The 20,824-nt window shown below is 41.4% G+C and overlaps 1 protein-coding gene across 1 annotated transcript in view; it reads left to right on the top strand.

Annotated features, from left to right (window-relative positions):
• The window catches only part of SMOC1 (SPARC related modular calcium binding 1), a 123,843-nt gene that overhangs the window by 73,938 nt on the left and 29,081 nt on the right, over window positions 1–20,824 (top strand). The window contains exons 6-7 of the mRNA XM_032188002.1: window positions 2,651–2,707; window positions 6,902–6,982. Of these exons, the coding sequence (XP_032043893.1) occupies window positions 2,651–2,707; window positions 6,902–6,982 (138 nt within the window). The remainder of the gene's footprint in view (window positions 1–2,650; window positions 2,708–6,901; window positions 6,983–20,824) is intronic.

The raw sequence follows: 20,824 nt of genomic DNA, 5'->3' as shown, positions 1-20,824 counted from the left end.
TGACAATTTGGCTCTAGTATCTAAGTCAGAAAACGATTGTGTAGTTCTTAAAGCCTAGTGAGATGATCATAAAAGCATAGTTCAAAGGCTAGTTTGGTACTTTTGTCTGTTTGCTGCATTTGTTCTGTCACTGTTTAATACCTTTCAATAGTTTAATGGCTAACTTTATTAAAAAAAAAAAGTACAAAATTCCTATTCTATGTGTATTTGCCCATTATACACACACAGAAGTAGACAGAGATGAGCCTTAAAGAAATCCCCTGAACCTGAATTGTCCTGAGTTCTGCTAAAGTTCACATAAGGGTTTGGATAAAAGTGCTGTGGCTCACATCCATTTTTATTTTTTCTCCATTGTTGGCTCCTGTTTTGCTCTTTTATATCTGAAAAGCAATTCTGCAATTACTTGCTGTAGAAGCATTCATGAGAACAATAGGAATAAAGTTATTATACTACTAATAAATTTTTTATGCAGGGTCTGTTCTTATGTAACTTTTGAATTATTTACCTTTGCAGTTGCTCTGAGTATCTTTTGGTTTTGGACTTGGTTTCTTGAGCTGTAAAGCCTGTCATTCAATAGGACAAAGGTTAACATGCCCCATCCCTGGAGGTGTTCAAGGCCAGGCTGCATGGGGCTTTGGACAACCTGGTCTGGTGGGAGGTGTCCATGCCCATGGCAGGGGATTGGAGCTGGGTGATCTTTAAGGCCCCTTTCAAGCCAAAGTATTCTGTGATTACATATTGTTCGCTTTTCATTACAGTGTGAAATGTTGTCCTAAATAATAATAATAAAATATTTAAAAAATTTGTGCCATCTGGGATCTTGTAGAAGCAGAGCAGGTTATTTAAACTCCCAAAAAAGTGAAGATCAACTATTTATTTTTATCCAAAGATTCCTTTAAAGGGTGAAATCTTCTTTTCTGTAAATTGATTAAAATTCAGGGAATTTTTCCAAGAGATCACATACTCTAACTCTGAGTAAAAAATACTGCTTATCTATGTTACTGATAGTACCCAAGAACAGGAAAACATAAAACAAGAGTTGACTGAGAAATGGTAAGTATTTTTTTTCTTCCAAATATTTTTTTGCTGTGCTTACAACTAAGCATAAAACCAAATACATTGAACAAGAGGGGAAATAACTTAAAGGTTCTCATGCTCATTTCTTCAGTGGATCTCTAAGGTTGAAGTAGAATTAGCAGCACATTTTAGCATTCTGTGACTTAGATGGCTTTATGTGGAAATGCATAGAACTCATGCTGTGAGGAAGAGGTGTTCAGTCTTCTGCTCACTTCATATGACTGCAAATGCAGGTTTCAATGGGAAAATAGTCTAAATGCCTGTTTCCCATCTCTGCCTATCCATCCCCTTCCAGCGGTCTTTTTCATTCTTTGGTGTAATCAGAACAAACAAAGGGAAGGCTGGGGGCTTCAGCTTCTGCAAGGGGCTGTCCCCTTTACCATTCCTCCAAATGCATTCTGCCATGTGCATCTGATACAGTTTTAGAGATGGTGGCACCCTGTTTTTTCTGGCATAGGCTCCTTTCCAACTGATTTTCACTGTGCCTGGCAGTTCTCCATTGTAGGTTATTGCCCACTTTCCAAAGATGCATAGTGTCATCTTTGCCCATAATACATGCAGAAATAATTGTTAGAAACTGTGTTTTTTAAAGCCACTATATTACAGAAGAATGAAAAGGAGAAAAAAAAAAAAAAAAAAGGAAAGAGGAAAAAAAAAAAAAAAAAGAGAGAAAAGAATGTTTTGCCTTGCTTAATGCTCTGCCATTGTTCCAGTGCTGTGTAATGATGGTCCAGGCTGGAGCTTGAAACCTAGATCCCTCTGAGCTCTGAGGAAGCTAGACCCAACCTGAATCCCAGCTGGGTCTGTAGATGTGATACAGAGGCATAATGAGCCGGAGTGTAGGCTGAATGCTTTTCCCTGTGGTCTACCTCTACATTTTGAGAATTGTATTTCCCACAGAATCTGTTTTGGTTGAAGAATTCAACTATGAAGGACTTGTGGTCAGAAGACGTGCAGTACTCTTGCGCATGAAAAAGCTAATCTAAGAAAAATTATTTTTCCACCATATTTCCATTAGAAGGCATAGCCACAGCATTGCAATTAGAGAACACCTTGATGCAGATATTGTAAGAACAAAGATTTGCTATTGACCATCCCTTTCTAACAGCTCTGCAGTGAAAGCTGGTGCCAGGTTCTGCACAGGTAAGTTTCAGCAGAGTAGTTTTTCTTTTGAATAAAAATAATAAAGACCCAGCAGGGCAGCAATCACCAGACCTCTTCTGTCCCAAGGAATGACCTGTGTGGGATGTAGCCACCTAAATCAAAAGGTGATTGCCTGATCAGTGCAGCAAGTGGAGACTACCAGGTGATTTGTGCTGGTCATTTGTGGAGGGAGAGGGGAGGGGGAGAGGCTCCTTTCGAGTCTAAGGCTAGTCAGTGCATGCTTGCTATATAAAATGTTGCTGCTGATAGTGTAAACCTTGAAATTTGTTTCTGTTCTGTCTGTCTTCTCTTTCTTCTGGACTTGGCCGGGCCATGTACAAATCCCAATCATTCAACAGTACTGGAGAGTAGATAGTATTTACCTCAATAATGGTAGTTTCTTTTCGATTCTTTTTAACTCTCAATTCAGATGACGGGTCGAAGCCAACACCTACCATGGAAACCCAGCCTATTTTCGATGGAGAAGGTAAGAGCATCCTTTAAAAAAAAAAAAAAAAAAAAAAAAAAGTGAAAAAAAACTACTTCCCTCTTTCTTTTCTCTTGGGTTTGTGGCTTAAACAATTTATTTATCCTGCAAAGCAGAAAAGCCTGTGAATCTCATAAGTTATCCAAATTTCTCAGTGCTCTTGGGACCTCAGGCATTTTCCCTAATCCTTTTACATCCTCCCCTTGTCCCTGGAATCCAACAATAACACCAGTTGAACAGATTCCTGGGATAACCTTGGAGGAAAAGGTGTCATAGCTAAAAAAAAATGTGTATCAAGCCAGAAACGGGAACTTCCTTTGGGCTATCCTTACCCTCTCAATCTCCACCCTCTCAGTACCAGGAGTTTCATAACTTCTGCCGTGCCTTACAGCTTCACTACAGGGAGGGCAGTGCTAAACCACAGCCTGTAAATGTTGACTCGGAGGAAAATTGCTGGGAGGTTTCTTTATTTAGTAATTACTTTCATTGACGCACATACTATTTAAGCAAATGAAGTCAGTGTCGTGGGCCTACTTAATACATGGCCCACCAAGGCAGCTCCCTTCACAAACGGGCTAGTTTTGTGATTGTATTTTGGAGAGGGAACACCAGACTTCAGTCCACTGGAAGCCTTGAAACAAGGATAAAATGGCTGTCCACGCAGAGGGTCCAATCCTTTTAAATGTACAAACAGAAATATTTACCAGCATGAGTACTGGTCCTCAGGTAGTGAGTGGGCCTGTTAGCAGCTGCTTAAGTTTTGCACATTGCTTGGAAGTGTAGCTTTTTTTTTTTTTTTTTTTTTTTTTTTATCAGATTTAAACCCACAACCATTACAGTAGAGCTATAGGCTGAATAGGTCTGTACCACTCTGTGACCCCTTTTGAGTTATAGGCCTTGAGGAAGTGGGGGAAAACCTATGCAATTTCATACTGAAATGCTGTACTTAACACTTCAAAGGCAGAAATGGAAACTACTGAGCAACAGTAGGTGGTGGTGTTGATACCGCCTGTCTTGTAAAAACAGATGGTGGGGTGTTTTTTTGTGGATGCTAAAATAAACTTATAGCAAGGTGCTGTCTCTACTAGTGATCACAAGTATGTAAGAATATTATTATGAGCTTTCTGAAAAAAAAGAGTCTTCACAATAAAAAGCATTCTCTGATAAGCAGAAGACTAAAGTCACGTTGACTATCTTGATTATATCAAAAGGAAGTTCCTCCTGGCAGCAAGCCAATCACTGTTCATAATCACAGCATGCTTCTAGCCTTTAAATTTTCTCCTGAGAGTGCTCGTTGATATTTGAAGGAGAGAATGGACAAGTAAATGCAGAAGGGAGCTAATCTGGTTAAAGTCTGGTTAATACAGCCTGTTCAGAAGGTTCCTCGAGGAGCAATTCAACATTTTAGTCATTCAAATAGAACTGGGCAAAGCTCTTGAGAAATGCTGCAGAGCACAGACCCTTTCTGGTCCTTATGGTGATAGATAAAATCTAAGAACACTTTGTCCCATCTTCTATGAAAAATATTTGCATTGATTTGTTAAATTGAGTACATCATGTGTAAGAAGAGAAGAGAGAAGCCTACAGAAGAGAGGGCTTAAAGCTGACCTTGTAGTAGCCTTCCAATACCTACAAGGAGGTTATCAAGAAGATGGAGCCGGGCTCTGCACAGTAATGCATGTTGGGAAGATGAGACAACTGTCAAAAATTGAAACATGTTTGGATTGGATATAAGGAAAAGCTTTTACACCATGACGATGGTTAGGCAGTGGAACAGGTTACAGGTTGCCCAGAGAAGTGGCGATATGTCCTTTCTGAGCTGGCTTTGAGCAATGTGGTCTGACCACACGCTGTCTTGAGCAGAAGGTTGAACTAGAGGTCTCAGGATGCTATCCTGTACAGTCCTTTGACTCTGAGCAACCACATCATGATGCTTCATTGGAAATCTGCTTCATTGGAGAAGGTCGTCCTGAGGAATGGCTTGTACTTTGTGTCAGATGCAGATGTCAGGTGACAGAAAAGGGTAGAACAGTTACCCATTCAACTGTCAAGTCTGGATTTTTCATAGATGTTCAGAGGAGTTAATGTCTGAATTTCATTCAGTTCCAATGGGCTTGAGACATCTGTTGGGTTCCTGAAAATCTGCGTGTTCAAAGTCAGGCAACCAGGATGGACTCGATAACAAAAGATGAATAAAAACGCAGATTTTTTTTTCACACTTGGTTTTTGGATGCCTACCTTCAAGCAACAAGGGACTGATGCACTTTACTGGTCCTTGCTATAGTTATAAGTAAAATAAGAAATAATACTAATAAAAAAACAACAACCCAACTACATATACCCGTTTTATTCCCTCTTTTACTTCTAAGCTCTGTTTTCTTTGCATCCACCACCTTCTGTTTAGTTTCAACATGCAATTTGTATTCATTTTCTAAATAACAATTTCTCTGAACATCTTCTCGTTTTGGTAAACTTTACCTTGTGACACAGTGGAAATCTTCTCTTTCCACAGATCTGTTATTCAGAGGAGTTATTAATCTAGATTGCTTCTCTGTATTCTGAAAAATATCCTCGTTAACTGGATTGAAAATACATTTTTACAGTAGATTCCAAAGGGGTTCACTTCCTTTTTTTTCTTTTCCTTTTTCTTTTCTGAAGATTGCTTGTTCTGTAACTTCCAGTCTCGCTTAAAGATATGCTCTACTGTGTATCTAGAGGCCCTGACCCATTCTCTGACATCCACTGAATGCAGTTATCCGTTCCTTTTCAGCTGTAGATGTACTCAGTTCATGCAATGCAGAGTCAGAGCTAAATTTCATTCCAGATTTGGCAGTTTGCATCTAGCACTTTGCTTCATGGCCTTTTCTGCTTTTGTGCTTCTCCCCTTCCTACCTTTTGCATGATGTTTAATTTGATAAAGCTATCCCAAGAAAAAGCCCAAGGTACATAGGTACATGTATTTTATGCATGTATGTACTTTTTTATGACTGGTAATAAAATAGTGTAGTGAAATTTACAGATAAGGCAATCTTTGTTACGCAAAATTTTACTACTACTGGGATATCTATCGGTGTTCAACCTGTATTTTCATATGAAAAACATGCCCTGAGCATGATTACAATAAGGCTTATGATCAATGTAGCTAAAAACATTTAAGAAGTGAAAAATACCCTTCACTTTTCCTTCGTGCACTTTTAATGTGTAATCAGTTTCTCTAGTAGTCAGCCAGCTTCTCCTTTGCAGAGCAGATCCACATAAATGTCAACAAAGGAGCAGGAAAACTCTTCTAAAAACTTCTTAGATGAACTCCTTAAGCCAGCTCCAGGATCTAACATGTAAAGTACGCTCTTGTGGAAACTGGATTTTGTTTCAGCTGAGAAATATCAGTTCTGAAAATGTCACTTTAGGAGCTCAAGCCCATGGTATCAAGTACTGCTTTGCTCAGTTCTATTCAAATGCTGATGTGTCGTTGCCATAAGGAGTTTCTTAAGGCAGGCTCTGCTGTGTTTTCAAGTTGAGTGTAACACTTCAGAGGAGGAACTCTAAGTAATTCTTCCACAACATTGTGTTTGTGTATCTTGGTAATAGTGCATTAGAAGTGCTTTTTTAACCAGAACTTAGTTCTTTAACAGATTTCCCTTTAAGTCTTTCCAGAAATACCCTTATTTCTTTGTTTGTTTATTTTGGGTTTTGCTGTTGCTTGTTTTAAGGAACTGAAAAACCTGTGATTAGCTATGCTTGGGTTGTTAAAACAATATTTAAGGTCTGGATTAAATGTCTTATATCTGGATTTCATACATACTTTGGTGGAAACCAGTATTTACCATAGCACATAACCATTGAGTTCTGTAAGTCTTGATGAGAAACGCTTTACGCTTGAGAATTTGGCTAAGAAGTGGGAAATGGGGGGAGAAAATAATGTTTTGCCAATAGAGTAAAATTAGTATTTTACTCTATAATTGGTATTTTGCCAATATCTTCCCTCTCTGGAAGGGGAAGATAATGATAAGATAACCTCATGGCACGTTTACAAATACTGGCTCCTAAGCAGTTGGAAGACTCACCAGGGGGTGAGCCAATCTCTACAAAGACATGTATCCATTGGCAGCACCTTGTCCTCATGACTAAGGACTGTGTGGATTTGCTACCTGCTGCTAGCATATTTCTTTAAGGCAGTTATTTTTTCTCTTTCAGAGATCACAGCACCCACCCTGTGGATTAAGCATTTGGTCATCAAAGATTCCAAACTGAACAGCTCCAGCGTAAGGAATTCAGGTAATATTCCATCCCATCCCCCAAAAAAGTTGATTTTTTTAATCTAAACTGCAGTTCCTCACTCTCGTCTTGTTTCATTCTTTCTTCATTGTAGCCTATCCTGCTGCATTTACATAGCAGGATTTGAAGTGTGGGCTGTAAAAGAATTTTAGATAGCATCCTTGTTTGTGTCCAGAAGACCACAATAAATGTGTGATGAAGGGTGTTTGTTTCCACAGACCAGAACTGGGGAAGCTCTAATGTCTTCATGTGATAATTCATCCCAGCCACTTGTCATCTTTGTTCTATTTGCTGTTCATCAAGTCTTTCATGGACTTGCAAACAGATGCATTTGGCTCTGAGATCTTTGCTGTGGTTTTGGTCTAAGCAGTTGAGAAAATACAGAGAGGGGCTTCTCTTGAAACTTCATGGTTCTTCTCTGCAGGGAATATTTTTTGATATTTGATAGAGAAATTATAGGCTTATTTCACAATAGAAAGTAGATTACTTATGTCTGGGCTTAAGTAAATGTTGAGAGAATTTTTGTGGGTAGTAGAGTGGATGAGAGAAGACCTAAGCAAATAACAGCAAAGAAAATATGAACATGAATGGGAAGCAGGGGAAGCAGCAAGATATGAAGCGAGGATATAAAACTTGAGGTTGGAGATGAGGCTGTAACTGTGTGAAGTCAAAGAAATCACAAGAGACTTGAACAATCTGAATAGGAAAGTAGGGGATTAGGGGTAAGAAAGGTTTCTGTCTGATATATTTTAACTAAAGTGGAAGAATACAAAAAGGTAGAAGGGACATCAAAAGAGATAATTGCCTTAAGAAATCGTGGGTTTATTCTGAGGTTTGAATAGCAGCTGCTCTTTTTGCATATATTTTACAAAACAATATATAGCTAGAACAACTGTTGGGAATAACTCCAGCCCCCAGAACAGATAAATTACACTAGCTTGAAGTACCTGGTCACCTTGTATTTCTGGATTAGCCTGAGAGCATTCATGGCACTCAGCAATTCCTGTAACTTTTCCGATTCCTTCCACATTGCAGGGAGAAAACTATGTTAGGTGAGGTGGTTGTCTCACTGCAGTGTGGAGCTCTTAGGAGCTGGAGACCCAGTGTTGCCCAGACCCCAATTTTAGAAGGTCTGCTCTGCCTTACCTCCTGACTACATTTTCAGCAGGGTGGTCTGTGAACACCAGGTGTTCATAGGGTGATTTGCAAAGTACTGGGGCAACCAGTTTATTCATGGTGCAATTGAAGGTGACAGTTTGATAGGAATATCCTATGTAATGATGGGTTCTGCCTATCTTAGAGACCATCTTTCGTTGTTATGCAGCAAACCTGGTAGCTGTGATGAAAATACGAGCTCTCAAATCTGGTTCTGGGAGGGTAGAAAGTGACTTAGAACTGGGAGGGTCTTTCATTAAAGAGCCTGTCCTCTACCCTTGGTGGCCCAACAGAGCAGAAGTAGACTGCCTTTCATGTTGTTCAAGTGTTTCCTTAGGAAGCTGCCTTGTGTAAGGTAGAGTTGTGTCTGTGAAAGTTCGTTTTGTGAGGTTTACCTTTTTTCCACTATTTTTTCTCCAATTAGTTATGATGTCATTTCTTGTATTCAAACAAGATTATTGTGGGTGCAAGCTACAAATAAAAAATAAATGATCTTCTGGAAAATTCAAGAATTCCATAACAGGTGGTTTCTACAGCATGCCAAAAGGAGATGTGTGGTTCAACTGACTCAGCCTTTCTTGTGGCCCCAACAGACGCTCATTTGCTGTGGGATCTTATTAAGAGACTGGGTTGCCAGTTTTAGACTCAAGTTTCCACATTGGGCCTTACAAATACAGAGCCATCTCTGTTTATTACAGTGAATTATTGATATCAAGAAATGCTGCCTCATCAAAATGGGTCTGTAGTGTAGCTGATGGGAAGTGTGAGCTATTTTAGTCTTTCTTTCAGTCAGCTAAGCCTAATCCCACTGTTTGGTACCTCTCATTCCAGGCCCTTGTCGTACATGTTAAAAGACAATGTAGGGTTGGTGGGATGAAACAACTAAGAGCTGGTGAGAAGAATTATCATTTAGAATCAGGTTTTTCAAATGTCTTCAAGTATCTCTTGGATGAAGATGATCATGTCATGGGATGGGCGTGCATATTTAAGGGGTATTTTTAATTGCTGTTTTCAATCCCTTGGCAGCTTGAAATATCAATGCCTATCACACTTCTGATTTTTTAATTTTTTTGGAAAGGGTTAAGGTAAGTTTCGCTAGCCTAAGATTGTTTTTTTTTGTTGGTTTTTTTTTTTGGTGTTTACTCAGCTACATGTATATTGCCGTTGAGCTTGCAGCTAACTGTCCTGAAACTGATCCATCCTCCTATCCTCTTGCTGCAATTTAATGGGATGACTGAAATTAGAAGTGAGAAAAGACCTAGTAGGTCAGCTAATCTGCTGTCTTTAGGGCTAGAGAATGTTTGTACTGTACAAAGAGCAGTATTTTCTAACATAGTGTAATATAGCCTTAGGCACTAAAGGTTTCACTTCTTCCCACAGGAAGCTTCCCTGGATGGGTCTGTCTTTTTTTTTTTTTTTTTTTTTTTTTTTTTAATAGCCAATCTAACACTTTTAATTCTTCTTTTTCAGTAGTCTTGAGTTTTTTGAAAGCCTGCCCTTTTTTCAAATTTGTATACTTGAAACATTTAACTCTGATCTCTCTCCTCCATGTGGTGGTTACGTAGCCCTGTCTGCTGCAGCTGAAGAGAAGTCCTGTAGATAACTACTGTCAAAAGACTTGTGTGCTACTCTCTAATCAGCACTTCTATTTGACATTCTGGAAAGCTAACACCATCACTATATCAACCGTGGGGAGAATGTAAGAAGTATTATATTGAGACAAATAGGCGCTGTGACTTGTCATTATCTTTCCTGTTAATATTGTGCTTTAGTGGAAGCTTTTAGAATAACCTTTGAATAAGTTACCTACATAACCACACGTTTTAGAGACATTTTTATCTGACTTTAGAGCCTGTGGTGTGTTGCTGAGTATCTACTGAAGAAAAAGAAGTAAGGGAGAGGAATTGAGTAGCTTGGAATGCTCTCCTCAGACCTTTAACTCTCCCAAAGAACAAGGCACAAAGCCAGAGTGCTTCCAGCATGGTTAATGACTGCACAGCAAGGCTTCAGGCCTTGTCCTGTGAATGAGCCTTGTATCTGGTAACATTGGTGTGGCCATGTACCTGACAGGAGTGAGGAAGTCAGGAAGATTTGAGGAATTTGTTGTATCCATCTTGGTAGTGGTGATGGATAGGACCCTTTCTCACTACTGGGAGCAGTCTGAGTCAGAATTTCCTGCATCCCATCAGAGTGAACCAACTAGCAGAGAGCTGAGCTTTGCAGAACCGGTGACATCCCTGCTTTTTCCTGCAATCCTCATTGCGTATGTAGTCTGTATCTCACAAGAGCTGCATTTGAAATCTGAGTGTTCTGCCTTCCATTTAGTGCTGGTGAGCAGAAATGGTTCTCCTGAAACAGTCTTCTCTTTTGGAGCATTTACTTTTTGCTTAGTATGTGTAAATATTAATTAAGCTAGGGATCAGGAAAATCAGAATGACCAGTCTGTTGATCAGAGCATTTGACTGAGAATCCATATGTCTCCAGGTGTTTTCCTAGTGAATTTTTCTGTGTTAAGTAAAACACGATTGCTAGTGCTGTTACCCCAGTCCACCTTAAAGAACAATGAATAGATCTTTCTCATTGGGGTGAGATGCAGGTTAAAATTGTCTTGGCCAAAGGCAGGAACAAAAATGTGAACATGCTGTAACATCTGTACTGTTGAGTAGCAGAACTGTTGATGTTTTTCTACACTTACAAACTAAGTCATTTCGTTTTTTTATGAAACATAAAAACCCAAAAGTTTTTCTTTTGGGGGTAGGTGAAAGATCTAGATAAACACAAAATAATTTGTTTGCTGTGCAAGATGACAAAAACATTTTTGTTTGTTCAGTTTGATTTCCACCTTCTACAAACGTGCACACCTGTGTGCACATATGCACCCCCCAAACTAAGCCTCTTATTTTGCACTTCTCTTTGTGATGTGTCATTTATTTTTAACACTGCCAGAGCAGGAAGAGATACAGACCGCACCTTTGCAATGGCCGTTTCCTAACAGTTTGGGTGGGAATTGCCTTTTCATACTACTTTTACTGTTTCAGGCTGCTGCTTTCCTACCTCCTCTCACCAGCCTACTCCAGCCTGGAACAGTCCAAATGATTATTCTTTTACAGTTCTTACTCTAGGGAAACACTTGATAATGAATCCCGTTTCCAAGAAAATAAATCTAATGGCAGCTTGTTTGGGAGCACCCCATCTCCACTGAAGAATTCATGGTTGTTCCTCATTTTCAGAGTTGGGTTATCTCCAAATCCGTTTGTGCTACTTAGTGATTTGGTTTTGGTTAGCAAGAGATTCCAGCCTGTATCCAGAGTACCCTGACAACCTTTAAGAAAACCACAGAGTGATGTAATGAGCTCATGCATGGAAAAATAAACAGCTCTAGAGAAACCAGCAGTAGCAGCCTCAAGTAAATATTCTGCAGTCACTGGGGTTTTGAACATGACGTTATTTGAAAGGAAGAATGAGTAATATATTAAGGTTAGCAGCTGAAGACAGGTTTGTGTGTGCCTAGTTTAAAAAAAAAAAAAAAAAGAAAAAAAAAAGGGGGTGGTGGTGGTGAAGAAAAGTAGCTGTTTATTTCAAAATCCTGCTTGTTAAATGCGAGCCAACTTCACGTGGCCTCTTCTGTTTGGCTCTGGCACCCAAGCACCAAGGCATCTGATGTGACAGCTTTCCAGTGACAAGAGTTTTCTGCTGTCAGGAGCTCTTCGTGGACAGGGTTATAACTGTAAATAAAAATGGTGGTATTCATATTTTTGTTTTCCTTTTTTTTTTTTTTTTTTTTTTTTCAATTGAGTTTACTTGGAGCCCAAACTTTAGGGCTTCTCAAAGGGAAAAACAGCTTGAAAGCCACTTGTTCCCTGCAAGAAGTAGAAGTGCACTCTCTACCCTACCTGAAGGGGACCCTCTGTGCTCTCACAACAGTGCAGTTTGTCTCCAAAGATCTGCACAGCGAGGTGGGATGTAATTATATCAAATGTATTTCCAGGACATGGGTTTTCTGGTTTGTTTGTTTTCCATAAATTTTTTCCCCTCTTGCAGGAGAGGAGAAAAAAAAAAAAAGTGAGAAAACCCACACAGCACCCCAAAATACCACTCTCTCTCTAGTAGTCATCTAGGAAGTGATACCACTTTTCTGCATGCCTTTATTAAGGAACAGGGATAGTGGTTGCTTCTAGGAAAAAGAAATTTGTTTCCCTAGGCATATGGAGTCTTTCTAGGATTCCATGCATTAACAAGGAGTCTGTGCCTTGGACACTTGGAACAGTGCAGGGACCAGGGAGCCAGAGATAGGTTCAGATTGAGGCTCTCAAAAAGCAAAGCACTGGTTTTGAATGGGGGCAGTTTCTCACTTGTGCTTATCCCTTCCTGTCTTCGCACATGGCACTTCCCACCTCATTATTTAAAGGCATGTGAGACCATGGGCTTCTGCTTCTCCTCCTGCTTTTCTCCTAGGTTCTGCTTCTACTAAACTGGTTGTGTTAGTTGCAAAATGACTGGCTGTCTCTATGTACCAGGTGTGTTAATGTTACTGTCCAAATGTCTGTTACAGGATTGTAGGCTTTTCCCCCAAAATCTGGGGCTGGTTAGTGTTGGTCAGGCCATCAAGTGGAGGAGAGAAGCAGAATCAAAAGTTGATGTCACATTAGCAGAAAGTAGGTTGAGAAGGGGAAGTAGCCAGACACAAATATGGTTTAGTGACATTTGAGTACGATTTAGTGACACTGGAATTGGAGCATTTTGGTGCATGGGCATGACATCTTAATGTAGACTGCAGCCCTTCTTGCTGAATGTTTTGGTGCCTTCCTCTGATTTGGGCTTAACACCTGGGAACAGTGACTTTTGAACTTCCCTATATCTAAAGAATAAAAAATTTGTCAGTGATGTCTAGAACAAGGACTCATAAAAGGGAACCAATGAGTCAGAAAGCTTTTGCCTTTCCTACTGTCTGCAGGCTCTTGTCCTGCATCTTGAGTCAGTGCTTCCCGATATAGTCCTCCTCTGAGCTGTCAGAACTATTGGACTAAAACCTGTCACTTCACTGTCCCACCTGCCAGAACTATTTATCTTCAAACCTTGATGATTTTCCTCTCACCCTTTCTTTTTCTGAGTGGCTTGTGTTTTGTTTTTTGTTTTTTTTTTTTTTGTGTGTGTTTTTGATTTGGTTTGGTTGGTTGGTTTTGTTTTGGAATTCATCTTAATTTAGGCAGTGGAAATGAAGCAATCTCAGGAGAAGCTCACATTGAGTATGAATTTACTAATTCCATCTAATTTACACTGCAGATCTCTATTCTTCTCCGCTGAGTTCCTGCTTCCTTGGAACCCATAAAATGCAGCGTTGTTTCTCTCTTATTCTCTCTGTTCTCTCATTCACGTCCTGCTGCTCCATCTGTGGTTCAACTAATCCCCTTGACCACTGCTCTGGGGGGGGACAGGAGTCTCTTTCTCCCCCCTGGAGGTCCTGAGAAGGTCTGACAGAGGTCGTGCCCAAGCATGATTCTCCCACAGCCTCACTGTGACAGGTGTGGTGAAGAAGGTAGGATGCAGAAGAAGCAGGGAGAATGGAACGATCAAGGACCAGGACCCTTCCCAGACAGCCTGCAAACAAAGCCATAAATAACGTGCCACTGGGGACTAGTTAATCTGCTCTATGAAAAGGTGCAAAGTATACAAGTGGGAAAAATAACATAGTATAATAATTGGCATGCAACCGTAGGTGTTAAACCATATGCAGCTAGGCAAATAAATGAAGCTCCCCCTGAGTGCTGTGATAAATCATTCCCAAAGAATTCAGTCACTCCCCCCTCCCGATCCCCCAAAGAAAGAAAACAAATTACTCTAGACATGGAGTCATGGCTGCTACTCTGCAGCTGCCAGTTAAGGAGAGTGGGTAGGGAGGAGTAAGAGGGGGGCAGTAAGTGGCAAAGATGTAAGAAGCTGGGGTAAAAGGGAAAAAAAAACAAACAACAACCTACAAAAAACCCACCACCAATTGCATTTGAGGTTAAACCAACAAAGATTTGGAGGGGAAAAGGAAAGGAAAGAGTGCAGCACCAGGCACAACCTGGGCCTACAGGGAGAAATGGAGAGAGGAGAGGACAACTTTGTGAAGTTTGTTTTGCTTTTAAGCAGAGGCAAGTTTATATGAAAGAATTGCATTGATTTGCCGGTGTCCTTAGCAGTGAGGAGCTCCTCACTGTGTATACTACCACAATTTGGCACAGGTTTGTTCGTGGATCTGCACCTCAGACATCCATTTGAGCACATATTGATGCCTGTGGGTAGACTATACCTACTGGCACATTGATTTCCTGCCTTTCTTAGAATGTTCCTGTCAACTTCAAGAGAAAGACCATGGCATTTCTAAGGTGCCACGGATAAGGAGGAGTGGTTTAAAAGTAATGGTTGGACCTCCGCTCTAGGTTCCATCTGGAACAGTGTAGCCCTAGTAGGCCTCTCCTAAAACCAAAAGCCCTGGTGGTGTTTGATGATTATAGAACTGAGGACCCAAATGATTTGCAGGAAGCCAACTGAATAAAAACAGGTTCAGTGGTACACAGAACAGTATCTCCAAAAGCGTCTGCTGTCCCTGACGTTGTCCAAGGAGGCTGTGGATATCACCTAATAGAGCACAAGGCTATGAAGGAGCAGAGCTGTGTTTCAAAACCCCTGGAAAACCCTGTCCCTCCTGTGAAACCTTCCTCCTTTTAGTGGTCACCTTAGGGTGGAGAAGTGGCTCTAGACTTCAGTGGGTCTTGGAGAGGGAGCGAGTAGATGAAGGGGAGAAGGGAACCTTCTGCAGGAATATCAGTAGAGCTTGTGGAGGAACATCATGGAATATCTGAGGTAAATGTTGGCTGTGGTCTCATTACTTCCAAAGCCTCATTTTAAGAGCTATGAGCTGTGTTGTAAGAGTTCTGTGCATATTTCTGCACGGAGGGCATGAGTAAAAGCTGCCATCCTCGTGTTCTTTTTCTCTTTGCGGTCCTCACATATTTGGCATTATGCTAGGCTACCAAAATAAAGTGGTCAGTGGGGATCAGCAAGGACATTTTGTGGTACAGTTCAAAGGTGTCTTAGCTGCATGTTTTTCAGTCTGTTGCAACAGTAGCTGGAAAAATCTGGTAGAATATCCCAGGAATTGTCTCTGAAGAGTCAGGAAAGAAGGGCGTGCAGAGGACCTACACTAAGAGCCAGGCAAAGAGATGGGACTGTGTGTTTAAACAGCAAGGCAGCCTTCAATCTCCTGGAGCACATGAGGAAGGAAGATGTGTTAAATTGGCTACCCTTGCTCCGGGTGAATGGAAAGGCATTTCTCCAGTTTTACCAGTTGTAATGCAGGGACGTATGTGATCCTCCTGGCATCATCAGACTCCCGTCTCATCTTACTTAACAGGCCCTGATATGCTGCAGCTTCTCTTATGTCCAAATCCCATACACTAGGTCACTGAGTTTTCAAAGCCCGAATGTTTTGCCCAAAGACAGGTTGGTTCAAGCTAGGTGTTTAAGAGTTAAGTGCTAGTGTTCCTGTCAGAGGCAGTTCCCCGTGTCTCCTCCTCCAGTGCTAAATGCTGCAGGAAAAAGCCGGTCTGTCAGTACATGAAAAGACTCATCAGACAACACACTTGTCTCTTTCTCCGTGGCTTTGCTCACCAGCACAAAAGAGGAATGTTACTGTAATTAGGTAGACTGGTCTGAAGTATTTCTTACCTGCCTGTGACAGTTTTTAAAAGCTTCTATTTGGTGCCCTATATTTATGCACTTACAAAACTGTAAAAATGCTGTGCTCATACAGTCCAGCCAGCAGAGGTAAGCAAGGTCTCCAACAACTGCCATGCTGGTTGTTCCAAGTACTATTAAAAACAGGTGTGGAAGTGAAAATAGTTTCCCGGTAAGGTTAAGGCTCTGGTGGAAACACCTATAGCTTCTCATTTTATTGAGTAGCATTCCTTAGTGTGGAAAGAGTGCCATGAGAAAGAAGTGTAGGGAAAATGAATGTGTTCAAAGACAGGTGGCTTATCTCAAAGCTAGGTATACCACAAGCTAACAGGGCTTAGAAACTATGTGGAATGGAAAAGAGGAGTTGGAGAAGAGAAACCACAGACTCCGGGTAGCTTCCTCTCAAATTCACAAGAGTGGTGTCTAAGGTTGGAAGCATTTCTACTGCTGAGGAACTGTCCCGATGTAAAGAACTGAACAGGGCTCCCTCCATTTTGGTGCCAACTTTCCCTGCTCAGACTGGGAGCTGTTGTCATCGTGAGGGTATTGCACAGCTACAGCTGTCATACGGTACATGGCAGCCAGATGCTTTAGGAAGATCAGACCCCGAAGCCTGCAAACTTAAACCTGCTCAAATCCCTTGAAGACTTTAGGCTGTGTTTTTAAAGAGAATGCCTTGGGCATGTAGGATCTGCTGAAGCTTACCATTCTCTGTGAGAAGAGCGGGAAAGACCTGAAGAGGTCGCACAGTTTGTTCCACCCTGATTTGACTCATGATTATACCCAGATAATGGCAGCTCTGTGCAACCTGTGCCTAAAACGGCAACAGGGTTCCTTCACCTCCTTCAATGATCAGTTTATCACCAGGGCTTTTTTATATCAAACCTTAAATCTCATTTCTCCAAGTAAGTTGACTGCTACTTGAACTACCCCTGGGGAAGAAAAAAATGATCTATGACCATCTCTCTTTTTTTTATATAACAGCTTTTAAATCTCAGAAGACTGAATGTCATCCCTAGACTAAACAAATGGAATTCTTTCAGCATTTTCTCATAGATCAAGTTTCCTAGACCTCTGCCTGTTCCCTTTGCTCTCTTCTGCACTGTTGCCAAAAGGTCCACCTCTCCCTCAGCGGGCATTGCCCAGAGGTGGACATGCGCTGATTTAAAGGCTCACAAGTTGTTAGTGCCTGTTCCTTATGTATGAGGCCCTTGTCACTACATCCCACAACTAGATTTACCTGTTTTGACTTCAGTTGTTTGCAGTGTCATGAAGTTGCGGACTTCTTTGCGGTCTACCTAAACCATTTTTTTCCAAGTGTTGCTGTCTTGCCAGTAATTTCCTTTCCACACATTGGATTTCTCTTTCCTGGTTATTTTGCTTTGTACTTGTAAGTTGTGATCGTACTGCTTTCAAACCATTTGTCAAGATGACTTTGAATTCTTTCCTGAATTTTCATCTGTAAAATGGACGCTATGTTCCACTAACCAAAGTGGCCACTTACTGGAATTTGATGCAAGACACATCTAATAATCTTTTTTAATAAGAGGGAACTATTTCACAGAGAGCTTTTGCCTCCTGGAGCATGTTTTTCTTAACCTGCAGCGTTAGGCAACTATTTGACAGTAATTGTATGTAATGTCCATTTCCCTCATTTGCTTATAAGAGTGACACAACTTATAATATGCTCTAATGAACTAGAATTTATTCAGAGCTTTGTCTAAAGCATTGTTTATGATCATGCAAATGTTTTCACTTTTTTTTTTTTGTTGCCAGAATGATGTACTGTAGCCATAAAATAGCACTGTCTTCTTTCTGCTGCTAGTCTGGCTACAGCTCTAGGAGGGCTAGGACTCTGTGACTGACAGAAGGATGGTAGAAAGAGTCTAAGCTCTTTCTGAATGACAGTTGAGTTAGAATTGCAGGGACAGGTTTCAAGATACACAGCCATGGATCTTTATTCCTATGTGGTCTAGAAACTGTGGAGCAGGCTCCTTTCCTAGCTGGGCAGCACTTAGTGCCCACAGGTTCTGCATAGCGAGCATGTGTTGGGCACTGAAGGGTGGCTTCTACCTTCAGCAGGTTAACTCTCATCCCTGGGACAGTGCTTCACTCCTTCAACTATTCCTCCTTATTTCAGGCTAGAGGGGAGGTATGAACATCATGAGGGAATGCAGGGCAGCTCTATCGCTTTGAGCAGAATGAAAATAGGGGAGGGATGTGTTCCCTGGCAGCTTAGGTTTAATGAGCCACTTGGAACAATCTGTTTTTAAAATTATAAGCCACCTGTTGAAACTTTGCATTGTGCTTGTTCAGCGCTGGAACATGTAGTAATCGCTGTTTCTTCTGTAGCCTTACACCTTGAGAAATGAAATCGGGTGAGTGTTAAGGAAAAGCAAGGACTGCTCAACTGTTATAGTGTGGGAGCACCTGCAAGGCTTTTCTTTTTACCTTTATGTTTAACAGAATACCCTGGAAGGACTACAGTCCTAGACAGAACAGGGTGGAGTGGGTAGCAGAGCTGATGGCTAACAGAGGTGAGGAGAGATTTATGCTATCCTCATGAGCTGTGTTTGCTCAGCTGTCATTGTGCTCCTAGTAAACACAGAAGGGGTTGTTTCTCTTCCTCCACCCATATCCCTGCTTTGGGGACAGGCAGCTGGTGCCTATTCACTGCCTTTCTTTGGTGGCCCTGCCAGCCCTTGTGAAAGTGCATACCGAAGGCTTTTCACATTCTCTTTCCTTTCCGAGGTGGAAGGGGTGCAGATTTGGGTAGCTGATACCACCTGTGCTGAACCTTCTCTTAGGAATGAGACTGTGCTTCCTGCCTGCAGCCTTTGTGAGCTCCACACCTGGACTGAGGCACCTGCTCTAGAGCGCGCCCAGTCCTGTTCACATCAGAGCAACATGCAAGCACCTTTCAGCTGGTAAACAGGATATGTTAAAATAGCCCGTTTAAGGCTCCTCTTCTTTGTCAGAGCAGTGTAACAACAGGCTAAATAAAAATGAAAGATCAACCTCATTTAAATTAAGCTTCCTTGGGAGACAAACAAATGCTTTCTCTCACTGGGAGGAGAACTGAGGCACAAAGACACTTAGCCCTTATTTTTGGATTGGCACAGGATGTTAGTAGGAATTTGGCACCAGATATCTCTTTTGCTGCCTTTCATTCTGTACTGCACTAGTTCCTGATGCAGGGGAGAGCTCAGAGCTGAACAAAAAAAATTTGGGAGAGGCAGGCATTTGATTTTTTTTTTTTTTTTGAAATGGCATTTTGAAGTCAGGTCCCTGCTGCAGCACTAACAATAGGGGCTGGTCAAGAGTCTTTCAGTAAAAGACCTTTTCCTCCCCTTCCGATGAATGCTTGTTCATTAAAACTGAAGCTTTTTGTGGGAACTCCATGGGAAAAGTTTCTCTGGTCCAGATGGAATTTCTGGTCAAAAGAAGAGAGAGAGGGAAAGAGAAGCAAATCCGCCCTGCTCAGGAGTAGCCCATGGCTCTGGGGTTAGGCTATTCCCATAGGTTCAGTAGGGCTGGGGAGAAGCGCAGAGGGAGGTTATGCCCTCAGATTTGGAAGAAGGACTCCTAAGGATGTAGGGATCTCTCCAAGGTGGTTGGTTTTGGTGTCATAGTTAGTCTTTTTTTTTTTTTTCCTTTTTTTTCTTTTTTTTTCTTTTTTTTTAATAAATAAAAAACAAACACGTACAGAAGAACAATATTGAAAAAATAATCATCTGTGGTTGGATGGGAAATCTTCCCTGTGTCCCACCCTTGTCCCACCCTAACCATCCTCAGCATCCTTGCAGCCCCAGTGCTCAGTGTTTGGTCCTTTGGCTCTGCCAGCAGTGAGAGTTGTTACACATCAGGAGAGCAACAGGGGAAAGCTGCTTGGTTCCCAGAGCAGTGCTTTGCCTGCATCCAGCCCCACAAGCTGAGCATGAGAGCTGTCGAACCCAAGCCTTTGGTCAGAGGCTGCTAGACGCCCTCCCTTCTCAACTTTGCAAGGTAAACAAACACCCCATCTCTTTAATAAGCATCTCGTTTATTAGACAGTCAGATGAGTCCCTTACCTCATCCATCATTTTTATTTTTATTGTGCAGGCACTAGATGTGTGTTTGAGTGCGTATACTTAAGGGACCAGGAATGAGAGACCTTTTTATGAATCTGACCATGTATTTCTCAGAAGGCCATTACTAGGGGAAAATAGTTGCATAAATAATGTACAACTGCAGATGTCCAAACCCTGCTTTCCTGCAATAGCTCATGGCTTCAGAGACGCTACTTTTAAAAATGTTTTAAGGAGTGTTAGAAGCAGTGAGGAGTAAGAAGTAACTCAAAGTTAGCATTTTAGAGATGAGAAATTAAAGTAAAATGTTTATTTCTGCCAGTGATTCTCTCTTTGTGTCTGCATGCACACCCCATCTTTTTGTGCTGTCACTGAATTTGATGTAGCCTGGATTTGCTGTCACTGAAAGGTTTTGCTACCCAGCACCTGCAAGCTGGCAACTGTTACTCAGCGTCTTTGCTGATGGCTGTCATAAGTCAAAGCAGAGATGGCAGAAAATAAGGGAAGGCTGTTTATCACTCACTGATTTGCTGTCTTAAATATTCGTCTCTCCCTAAGTGTTTAATATAGGGAAAGGAGGAAAGCCTTTCCCTAGAGCCTTTCTCTATGTCTTAGTCTGCAACCTCCATTAACTGAAACAGGGAATGGGCTTTTAAGTACCCTACCCATGCAATAAAGATATGCTTCTTTTTGAGATGACACTTTAATTTCATAGCTGGCATTAAACCTTCTACCTTAGCCATAGGCTTTCCCTATCCTCCATAAACTTGGCCTTGGCAGCAACAGCAAAGTTTCCAGTAAGCCACCAGACTGGAACAGGCTGACTTGAGTGTGCTGGAGCCAGGATAGCATCTGATGGTCCCTTTGTTACCAGAGAGGCTGTTCTGCAGGGTCATGCTGC

This window comes from Aythya fuligula, chromosome 5 (assembly GCF_009819795.1).
Source record: "Aythya fuligula isolate bAytFul2 chromosome 5, bAytFul2.pri, whole genome shotgun sequence".
NCBI classification, from domain to species: Eukaryota; Metazoa; Chordata; class Aves; order Anseriformes; family Anatidae; genus Aythya; species Aythya fuligula.
This window is presented reverse-complemented; position numbering and strand designations above follow the sequence as displayed.